The 12,158-nt window shown below is 43.5% G+C and overlaps 1 protein-coding gene across 1 annotated transcript in view; it reads left to right on the forward strand.

Moving 5' to 3' along the window:
- The first annotated feature begins 985 nt into the window (after positions 1 to 985).
- Positions 986 to 12,158, forward strand: part of RSPO3 (R-spondin 3) — an 86,172-nt gene continuing 74,999 nt past the window's right edge. Inside the window, exon 1 of the mRNA XM_030556254.1 lies at positions 986 to 1,962. Within this exon, the coding sequence (XP_030412114.1) occupies positions 1,866 to 1,962 (97 nt within the window). The 5' untranslated portion in view covers positions 986 to 1,865. The remainder of the gene's footprint in view (positions 1,963 to 12,158) is intronic.

Consider the following 12,158-nt stretch of genomic DNA (forward strand, 5'->3'; position numbering starts at 1 on the left):
TCAATCACAGCGCGTTCCCACTGGAGTTCAGACGCTGAGTGCCAGGTTATACCAATCAGTTAAATGGGCACATGAGGTTTTTAACTCTGAAGGTTTGTGGAAAGAGACTCCTCTGCGCCTCCTAATGATGATTGTTTATTGGACTAAACCTCAACATCATTAATAAGAAAGGCTCGTAAAGGGACGAGAGCTCAAAAAACTATTCCTAAAAAAACCCCAACCAACCAACCAACCAGTTACCTTTCCTAATCCTACAAGACCTCTGTTTTCGAGGTGGAGAAAACCGAGTGTGTAAATCAAGTCCCTTCTTCAAAGGGCCCTCTGGGGGGTAAAAAGTCTAATCCAATGTAAACTCAGTCGGATGGGGAGAGGCAGAAAATAACACTTAAATCTTGTAAAAGCAGCAAAGAATCCTGTGGCACCTTATAGACTAACAGACGTTTTGGAGCATGTAATGCATCTGAGGAAGTGGGTATTCACCCACGAAAGCTCATGCTCCAAAACGTCTGTTAGTCTATAAGGTGCCACAGGATTCTTTGCTGCTTTTACAGATCCAGACTAACACGGCTACCCTCTGATACTTAAATCTTGCAGGACATTTCTCTGCTACTGAAATCCTGCCAATGGGGTGCTCTGTTTTGTCGCTCTGCCAGTGTCCTCCTGGAACTGACAAAGCCAGACGCTCAGTATTTCCAGAGAGGGAAAAGTGGCATCTTTATTGCCCCCTCCCCCGCCCCAGTTATCTTCGTTTTGGGGCATCTTCTGAGGCAGTCTGTGGTGAGGGCTGGTCGCTCTGGGGAAGGAGGCAAGACACAATGGCATTTCCACAGAGAGGGTGCTGGGCGCACACCCACACCCGCGCGCATCTCTCCCTCCCTCTCTAATCTCAGGCAGAGCAGCCAGGCGGCGATTGGAGGCTCCGCTTAGGACTGCCCCACGGCCTATTGGAGTCCGCTTTCCACGCTCCATGTGGGCTTGAAAAATCCCACCGCGGAAGGGGGGGCGAGAGAGGGAGGCAGAGAGATTGCAGTCAGCCAGCCCAGCAGTGCTGCCAGGAAGGAGGCTGCAAGCAGGGCGAGTTCCCCTCACGGTGCAGCAGAGGGAGGAATTGCTGAGGCGAGCTGCAGCTGTTGCCTTTTGAACTCAGAGCCGCTGAAACGACCCAGGTTGTCCATATCCTTCAACCCCACTGTGCTCTGGGCGGGCAGTCCCGGAGCGCTCCTCATCCTCGCACCCCAGCCTGCGGCTGCTTCAGTTCCCTATTGCGCTCGCCCTCGCATGCCCCTGGAAGATGCTTCTGGTGCAGACTCCTCTGTGAGAGCCATAGGGGAATCCTTGACTCCATCATCCGATCTGCGTGGCTTATTCACTCCCGCCCCCCGACAGCTGTCTTGCACGGAACCCCCGCATCCTGTGCCACTCTCCCCGGGAGAACTTCAGCAGACTCAACCAGCAGCTCCTGCATGAGGCGTTGGGGGTTCAGTGGCAGCCAGGAGAAACGGCGGGTCCCCATCCCACCTGCCCATGGAGGCTGTAGCCGAGGTACTGAATGTGAGCTAAGCAATCCTTGGCTGTAGCGGAGTTTGAGTCCCCCCCCTTTCCCCCTCGACGCCGCACCCCCTAGAACCCTGCAACATGCTGCCTGCCTTTGCAACAGCATGGACCCTCGCAACTGCTTCAGGGCTCCTTCTCCTCGGTGACATCCCTCTGAAATTTGCAGAAGACAATTGTTCGGACAATTTGAAAGTGCAATAGAGGAGGAAGGACCTGGATCTCAGTGGGAGACATCAGTGCAGGTATCTCTACTGCGGTGTTATTCCCCACCCCCCAAAAAAGAAGAGAAGGCGAACTATCCCGGGGTTACTATGCAATTGCGACTAATTTCTTGGTTTTTTATCACTTTGAACTTGATGGAATACATTGGAACCCAGCACGCCTCCAGGGTACGGCGACAGGGAAGAAGTAAGTGCGCAGAGATTTATACCTGCTAACTTCTAGTCCCTTCCTCTGCTAGTCACCTGTTCGGTAGCCTCCTGTCTCCCCAGATTCTGCTGCCCTGGCAAAAGATATAGACAGGAACAGGAATTAAACTAACCCTCAGGTATTTCAGGTTAGATTTACTGAGACTGTAGTCCTTTCCTGTAGCTCATTATCATTATTATTGTTAATTATTAATTATTATTAATTAAGGCTGGTCTGGGAGGTGATGTAACGCGCTGGAATGTTTTCTTTCTAAAGGGAAAAAAAATCCCCCGAATATCCTCCCTTACAAGTGGATCAGATTAGCTCAGAATTAAATTGCAGTTACCTTTCTGGAGCAATCGCATTACCCCACCCGCTGCCATCACTCAGGGATGAGGAGAAGGACATTTTTCACTCCCGATATGGACTAACCCTGTTGCCTTCTCAGGCATCTTTAACATCACCGGTCCAGCGGTGAGTTACTGGTGCTGGGCTGCTGATACTTGTCTTTAGTCATCAAGATTTTTCACCTGAGTTCTTGCGAGTCCTGCCGAGAAAGACCCTAGGGGTTTTTGCACCACGATTTTTTCCTAGAGTACTGAGGAGACCGCTGGTTCTAGTGTTAAGCTCGCTATTGTGAAAACCCCTGGAATGAAGAAAGTTAATTTCTGCCTTCTTATCCCGACTCTAACAAATCAGACAGGAGCCACATGGCCTTGGGGTGGGGTGGATCTACAGGGAAAGTCATGGAAGAAACGCAGCTGACGAGAGTGAGTGCGCACTGCGCCGAGAGGGGATGGGTTTGAAATGCTGGGCGCAGGCAGGCGGATTTTGATCGCCGCATTGTTCGCCCGTCCAGGTTAAACTGTTCTCTTCTTTTGGTTTGGCCAGTGAGGAGCAGAGCAATTCGGGGTCACAATCCAGACTCAAGGCAGAAAAAACCAACCACCCAATCAACCAGAAACCCCCTTAGAAAGCAGCTCGCAAAGAGGGGCCTGCCCAAATCTTGGGCAGTGGTGGGGAGTTTTATAATTTTCTTGTATAGTCTTCTGGGCCAGACTTCTCCCAGTCTACACTGTAGGGACCTTAGGATCTGATCCAGAATCAAGGGAGCCTTTCGACTGACTTCTGTGGGCGTTGGATCAAGTGTCTGATTCCCCTCAGAATAAACTCCCACGAGAGGGGGAAGGAGGGTGTGACTGACAAGTCTGGAAAGGACGATGCTCGCAGAAGAGAGTCAATTAGCGTAGTAAGGACCGTTCTTCTCGTTCATTTCTGTCCAGGCCCCCTGATCAGGCCCCCTGATCTAGAGCGAACCCAGCTTCCTTTGACACTTTCTAGCCACGCTGCTTGAAAATGGGCTGTTTATTTCTGTTTGCCCCGACAGCTCCTGATATGAGCTGGGAAGTGTCCGAACACAACCGCCGCCTGTATTTCATCAAACAGTACTCGGGGTTATTTCCTAGCTCTTGCTCCGCTTTCCCCTCTCCACCTTGGCATAACTGGTCCTTGAAAGCTTCCATTGTATCACTGGCCTCTTGAATGCGAGCTTTGATTCACCTAAAGTGCCCTTGAAACGTAGCTCCGGAGTGACAGCCCCGGGGGCTGAAGTCTGCCCAGTCCCCAGGGCCGCTCAGAGAGGGAGCAGGGCGGGCAAAGTAAAACACATCAGGACGCTCGATTTATTATCCTTGGCGAGGGAACTGCTCGTGTTCTGATAACTCCCCACCCGCTCCTGGAGCTCCTAGCGGGCACAGTCCCAAAAGGAGAGGCTGCCCTCCACAAATCAACCAGCTTCAGGCCCGAAGCAGCCTCCCTCTGCCCCGCCAGACAAGAAAGGTGGAAAGAGCGATCGGTTTAGGCTGGGGTGGAAGGGAGAGGCAGAACACCCGCCCTGCTCAAACTGCCCCGACGGGCTCAAACCCTGGGATCTCACGCTGGCAAGCTCCCATGGAAACAAGCACTAACTCAGGGAAGGCCGCGGGATTTGGCCTATGAACACCCAACACTTGGTCCTTAGCACTGTCTCCTCGGCTCCGTGCATTTGAGCCTCCTGTGGGTCGCTCGATCTGTGCCAGCAGCTGTCAAGTGGGTGGGAGGCTGTGTGCAGGTGGGAACCTCCCTGAGGCTTAGACTGTAGCTGAGTCCTTAAACTCTCCGGGGGGAGGCCTGGCCTGGCAGGGGTAGGGTTGGCTGATGAGCACAGGGCATCACAGTCTGTTCTCTTTGCATGCACTCGCTACACCGTTTCCCCCTTTGTGAGGAGTGGGGGTGCTTAGCGGGCTGTCCCACAGAACCGAGGATCCGGGCTCATAGTTTCTTTCGCCTTTAGGGGTGGCGGGGGGAGAAGGTTGAAGGTGGGGGCAGTAGCCACCGGGCAGTCCCAAGGGTCTTTGCCTTTCTCCCTTTCTGTGCACCTTGCCTGCGTTTTCAGGCGCTCGTGCTAGGATCCAATGCCGGGGGAGGTGCGACCCCTTGTGTCCTCTGCAGAGACAGACCCTCTGCAGGTGCAGTTTTGAGCATGGGGCGTGGGGCCAGGTCTCGGCTACCGCCCCACAAGCTGCTGGCTCAACAGCTACCGAACAGGGAGGCGGTAGGGTCCACAGAGCGGCCCCAGTTCAAGGCCTCGATTTTGCTCCCATTGAAGTGTTGCTGCTGATTGCAATGGGGGCAGGATGGGTCCCTAAGTGCTTGTCTCTGGAAAGAATAAAGGAGAGTAAAGCGAGCAGGTGAGGTAGAACAGCTGTTTACCCCACATGGTGGAGATTCATTTCTTATCCTTTGGACAAACTAATCAGGGAAAGCAAATTGGGCAAAGGATTTGTATCAAAGGTGGCCAAGCCCACTGGGTCTTTGTGTTTCAGTAAGGGCCCAATATTCACCAAGACCCAAAGCCATAATTTTCAAAATCAAGTGCCTAAACTAGGCTACTAAATCTCTGCTTAGGCACCTAAGTTGGAGTGGTCTTCTTTATCAAGCACCTGTAGCTCCAAAGGGATTTGTGGGTGCTCAACACTGTTAAAAATTGGGCCATTTTTATCAGAAGTCTATGATAGATTCAGCTGCCTAACTAGGTAGCCAGGTTTGAAAATGTTGGTTCAGATGTTTAACTGACAGTAAAACACAAATTATTTTTTTTAAAGAATAGATTCATTTCTGCAATTTTTCATAGGTCTAAAATACCATAGTTAAACTAGAGACATGCTAGAGAGCTCTTTTACATAGCATAAAAAGATCAGATTGGTGGAAATGGAAGCTAGAAAAATTAATGCCAGAAAAAAGGCATACATTTTTGATAGTGAAGATAATTACCCTTGAAAGAGCTTACCTAAGGGATTCTCGTTCCCTTGAAGTCTCTAAATCAAGACTGAGCATCTCTCTGAAAAATCTGGTCTAGTTCCATGACCAATTATTGGGTATAAAGGAGGAGATACTGGGTGAATGTATAATTTATGTATTATGCAGGAGGTCAGACAGGATGATCACAATAGTTAACTAGCCTTGAGACCTATGGTTTGACACCAGTGAATCTTTGAACTCTAAAATGATTAAGTGTGCATAAGGAAAACAAATGAAAAACCAATCTGTCTGGTCCACAAAAGATTTGCTCTAGACTTGTCATCTGCTTTACACTTCAGGGAAGCCTGATCTTTAAATCTGTTATTAGGAAAGCACTTTCAAAATTCACTTCTTTTTTTTTTAACAAAGGACAGAATACTTACAAACTATCAATCAAACAATCAGTATTTTCTCCTTTTATTAAATATCCAAACCCCTTTATTAATTACATTTTAGATTTGCACTTTTTAAAAAACAGATAATTCAAAATATGTTCAGCCAGCTCCTCAGTTGGTATAAATTGAGGTAGCACCACCGGTGGCAACTGAGCTATGCTGCTTTAGAAACAGCAAGATCTGGCCCTGAAACTCTAACTTATTTTATTTAGTAAATACAAAGCTCTGTCAAGTGTTTTTACCAGCATAAAAGCTTGATCCTGCATTCCTTGCACAAGTAAAACTCCCACTGAAGTTAATGGAAATTGAGAGTGTTCAGTCTATTTCATGATCAAGTTAAATGCCCCGTCCTGCAGGACATAGAAAGACAAAACTCCCATTGAAGTCAACAACAGAGTGTGGACAAGGGGCCGGGTCCTAATTCAGACATTTGGCACACAGTGGATAACAGTTCAAACCCGAAGACACAGTTAGCAAAGGGATCAGTTGTTTTATTCTGATAACACTAACGGTTAACAAATTAAGTTGTTTATTCAGGCTCTGCAAGAGACATTAGATCAGAGTGTAGACTGACATAGATAATAAAATAACATTATAAACATGGCAGTAGATACAGAATTTGCACAAAAAAGAATAGGATTAGGCAAAGTGAGTTATAAATTCAATGATTGTTCCACGGACCCTACATATGGGACCAGGGATATTTGTTCTGTGTATAAGAGGCAGATAATGATGCACAACTAACATGCAGATGTGGATTAGTGGGACATCCCTTCGGCTTCCTTTTTTTCTTCACTGGTATGATTGTATGTTCACAAGAGCTAGTGGTCATGTAGAATTATAGATCTCCCTTCAGTGGACCATGGTAACCATTGTTAATTGAGGCCTCAGTCCTGCAAACGTATGCAAATGCTTAACTTTAAGTACATGAGTAGTCCCACTGAAATTAATGGTGCAAAGCACATGCATTAAGGGTTGGCAGGAGCAGAGCATGGCTGCATTTCTACACCAATAACAAAATGGTGACACATAAAGGAATTGCCATTTAAAACACTCCAGCATTTTGTTGTATATCTGCATTTTTAACTCCCTCACTAGAGGACACCATTCATGTGGAAGTAAAATGTACATTTTATGTTTTTGATAAGAAAAGGCACAGCTTCTACAAAGCACAGTATGATAAAAAATGTGCAGTTGCATATTGGAAGATTAATTTATTTGAATAGATATTTCCACCCATCAAATATTGAAATACATTTTTTTTTTTTAAAAAGCCAGGACGTATTGCAGTTGACATGGAAATTTGACATGGCCTTCACAGCTGTAATATGCCACATGTTCACTAGGCCATAGGTGCTGTCATTGTAGACGCTTTATGCTTATTAAAGAAAGAAAATAAAGATTGTCACACCATCATTTTTAAACAGCCATTTGATGAGCAAACAGCCATCAGGCAAGCTGAATCTGTCCTTGAGTGGGATTAAATTATCCATTGTGCATTTTCTTTCAAAGTATACTTTGTGTGCTGACCTGATGATGTTTTCTCCCTGAGGATTGTACCATTATACTGGCAGAGTAAATGATTTGCTGATGACAAGCCCATCTTTTTTTTTTTTCGGTAAAAGTACATTCCACATTTTGGGGGGTCAGATCCTATTCCTCTTGAGGCAGACAACAGAATTCCCATTGTGTTCATTAGAAGCAAAAGCCAACCCTCTGGGAAAGACCCATAGCAATGTTTCATCGTATTTTCATGAAACACAGCCATCTTCAGCAACAGCCGCATTTAAAACAATAGACTATATTGCTGAAGTCAGTAAAAATATTTCTTCCCCAGCATTCTAAGCATGATTTCTTTGGCTTGATTAGTTTCCTGTTTTATATATATACATATATAAATACGTTTTTAATATAGTTACACGTTGTGAAATTATATGCATTATAATACTGCTGCTTTTTAAATACCAACATCTATCCCAAGAACAGAGGTTCAGTATGAAGCAATCATAGTGTCAACATAATAGTATGTAGTTTAAAATTTAAGCTACTGAGGCAATCACTTTCTATAGTTAAAATTACAATTGAACTGAAAAAATATTTATATACTTACAAGTTCTTGATGCCCCTGAAATAAGATTGTGTACCAAGATTTTTAAAAAGCCTCCATCTTGCATCTGAAATGTATTAAATACTCTATTTACAATGGTTTTAGAGTTTGAACCTGCTTCCATTGAAGGCAACGGAAAAACTCGAATTGACTTCAGTGGAGCAGGACTGAGACCTTAGTATTCAAGATCTTAAGAAAGGATTTTGGGGTTAGGAGAAATCCTGTATTTGGGTACTTGCAGAGTTTCCCAACCCTTATGTGGGAGTTACCCATGTAGGAGGACATAAGGCTCTGTCCTTTTTGTATCTATGCTTGTAGTACATCTGGTAAGCTGAACTTTCTCACACATAAAAAAGAATAACGATTTTACCACCTTAGCCCATTGTACCAACTCATCCACTGAAATTTCCACTGATGTCAATTGATTTAGCTCAGTGATGAATTTGTCCCTTTAAGAATTGATATTAGTGTGGCAAATCCTGAAGTCCTCAATCAGTTTTTACTGACTGACTTCTTACTCTAGCAACATTCTCACTGAAGGCACTGGAAGTTTTGCCTAATAAAATAGAAGTAAGAACTTCAAGATCTGGCTATTCATTATCCATTGCTTAGCCTGTTTGGATCCTTTTATCGTGAATAATACAAACACTCTTTTCATTTCATCATAACTATCACCCAACCATTCACTGAGATTATTGAAACAAATTTTAGTTTTTAACATGTCAGGACCAATGGCCACTGGGAAATCTCATCGCTAATATCCAGGGATCTCATAAGAACTTTTTTCCATGCCCAATATTTGAGTAAATTGCCTTATCTTGGTCTTGAAATAAATGATAAAAACGTAATGGGCTGGTTAAAGATATCAAATAGCTGATAAAAGAAAAATTTATCTCATTTGCAATTTTGGAGTAAGAATGAAACAGCATCATTTTGCCATCTTTGTACCCATATTATCCATAACAAAATGCTCTTATCAGATAACAGGAGGCAGCTGAAACCATACACAGTTATATTAAAGTCTGTCTGCCTGCTGTTACCACAAGGAATGCCTCAGAAAAAAATTATTCTGAAGAAATTCCACCATGCAAAAACAGTCCAGTTTTCCAAGAAATGCTTTGTAGATAATTTAAAAAGTTGGACTTTTGGCAATGGGAAAACTTTTCATCCTGGGCATTGAAAATAATTAATTAATTATTAGACACTTTGTCAAAGTAGAAAATTCCAACAGGATTTATTTAAGATTCCCTTAACAACAACATTTTTGTAGCAAATAGTAATCAGAGTCATATATTGTGCTGTTGTTCAAAAATAAATAGATAGACAAACTTAATTGTATTCTATGATAAACTGGTTAATATATATATTTTCAGCTGGTACATTTCATTACTAATTTTTGTGATTAAAAATAACACACATCGAACTAAGGAAACTCATCATTTAAGCCCCTCCAGTCATGCAGCACAATATCACTACTAAGGAGACTGAGACTGCAGCACCAATGAAGTTAATCAGAATTTTGCTTTTGACTTTGGTTGAATGAACCCATCCTGGTCTCCACAGTAGCATTATGTTACCTTGGTATGTTACAGACTCACTGAACAAAATAATGATTGGTGACAACAGAAAAAAAGTATATATTTATATTTAAAAAATGAAAATAAAACCCTGAAAGATGTGTCTAAACTAAATAATGTTAACATATAGCTATAAACTTCACCCTCCCACCACCCAGCCTCACCCTGTTGTTTGTCACCGTCACCCCTTGTCATGATTTATATTTAGACTTGAAAGATCTCTTAGACAGGGGCCATGACTCTTGACATATTCTATGCGTGCATAGAAGATTCTTGGGCTTTTATGTAAAATAAAATAGCTTATAGGTTTGGTCTAGACTAGTGATGGGTGAATCCCTTCGGTCTATAAATTGGGCTGGAAATCTCATGAATACAGACTCATGATTTCCGTGGCTTCCCGGCATATGCCAGGTTAGAAACACCTAGAGAAGAGATCTCTCTAGGGCGTGGGGACTAGTGACTAAGAAAAGCTGTAATCATCTTCCATTGAGGCAGCTGCTGAGGACAGGAAAATGCTGGATGAGGATGTGACAAACATAAAGTAGGAACTTTGAAAACAGCACAAATCTTTTGTCAAGACATAGGGCATGTCTACACAGTGATTAAAAACCTGTGGCTAGCCCATGCCAGCTGACTCTAGCTTGCGCGGCTCAGGCTAAGGGGCTGTTTAATTCCAGTGTAGTTGTTTGGGCTTGTACTAGAGTCTGGCCCCTAGGATCCTGCGAGGTGGGAGTATCCCAGAGCTTGGGCTGCAGCCTGAGCTGGAACATCTACGCCTCAATTAAATAGACCCGCAGAGTCCAAGTCAGCTGGCATGGACAAGCCACAGTTGCAGTGCAGACCCTAAAAGTCTTTCTTTCATTTGCCCCTCTGTCACCAACACAAGGCCTTGCAAGCTTCATTATCATAATTCACCAGTGCTGCAGCTCTACTGGTGGTAGCAATGATGGGAAGCTGCAATATTGGTAGGACTGAAACATTTTTACAACAGTGTCATCTAAGCCAACCCTGCAAGATCAGGCCCTGTTTTAAGTGTATAGCTGTAACTGGATGAAAATGCAAACCAGAGATGTAGGAGTAACCAACTGGTATAGCAATACTTGTAGTACATCTGTTGATGCTCACATAAAATATCAACACAAAACAAAACTGGTAAAACATGACACATTAATACGTTTATAAAGTTTATGTCTGTTATCGGCACACCCAGTAATCCCAACCAGATTGATGATAGCTTACTTTAATAACAACATTTTTGATTCATACCAGTTCAGCCAAACAGAGGGAGGAAAATCAGCCAGTGTCTGCACAGTGTGCCTCCCACACACACTTGACTGCATTATTGCATTGCTTGTTCACTGCGGTTACAAAGATCAGTACTGGCATGTAGTTCCTTAACTTTTTCTAGGCTAGTGAAGAAAGGAGGTTTACTTATTTTTTTTCATCTTACATTGCTGAATAGAATATTAACCTACATACTCAATATAGAACTAAATGAGACCACAGGATATTCATTTCACATGAGAGTTGGAGGGAAATATTTGTATATGCATTTGCTAAACAGCAGCATTACTAGATCAGCATGACTATTGCAATAAATATTAATATTAGAGTAGTACCTAGAGGCCACAACTGAGATCATCCTTTTTTGTGCTAAGTGCTGTACACACACATATTAAGAGACTGTCCTCATCCTGAAAAACTTAAGATCTAAATAAACAAGACTGACAAAGGATGGGAAGGGAAACAAAGACTGTTTCTGCAAACATTTGCTTGAAATTTGAAATGAATTGGCTTTGTCTTTAGTCATGCCGGCTTTGTGTTTGTGTTCCATTAATGTTCTACCAAGCTAGCTTTGCTAGTGTTAATACTTGTGAAAAGTGAATTTTAAGCGCAGATGCTCCAATACAATCAGAAGTGAATATAGAATTCTATGTTGTAACATTTGTAATTCATGCTGTGTTACGGCCGAGTGTGTGTGAGACCTGGGGCCCTGGTAAGATATGTTACTTAAGTCATCCATATAGGGGACTAAAACAATACCACATGGTGTAAGTAATTAACCAATATGATGCACTTTTTAAATATTTGCAGCAAACCATTCATGAAGGATTTGAAGGCCACAAATGATTTGTTAAAGAAAGTGACAAACAATTTTGGCTAAAGAATAAATTAAGCAAATTGCTAACTATTCCTCAACAGAAAATGTCACAGGATAAATTGTCCATTCTGAATCATTCACCCAACTGTAATCATACATTCAACGCACTATATAATGTTGCTCTGTCTGTAGGAGTCACTACAATTACACTTTCAATTACATTATTCTTCTAGAGAAAACACTAAGGCCTGGTCTACACTACACGTTTAAACCGATTTTAGCAGTGTTAAACCGATTTAACGCTGTACCCGTCCACACAACGAGACCCTTTATATCGATATAAAGGGCTCTTTAAATCGGTTTCTGTACTCCTCCCCAACGAGAGGAGTAGCGCTAAAATCGGTATTACCATATTGGATTAGGGTTTATGTGGCCGCAAATCGACGGTATTGGCCTCCGGGCGATATCCCACAGTGCCCCACTGTGACCGCTCTGGACAGCAATCTGAACTCGGATGCAGTGGCCAGGTAGACAGGTAAAGCCCCACGAACTTTTGAATTTCATTTCCTGTTTGTCCAGTGTGAAGCTCTGATCAGCACAGGTGGTGATGCAGTCCCAAATCTAAAAAGAGCTCCAGCATGGACTGTACGGGAGATACTGGATCTGATCACTGTATG

The sequence above is a fragment of the Gopherus evgoodei genome, chromosome 3, assembly GCF_007399415.2.
Source record: "Gopherus evgoodei ecotype Sinaloan lineage chromosome 3, rGopEvg1_v1.p, whole genome shotgun sequence".
Taxonomy (NCBI): domain Eukaryota; kingdom Metazoa; phylum Chordata; order Testudines; family Testudinidae; genus Gopherus; species Gopherus evgoodei.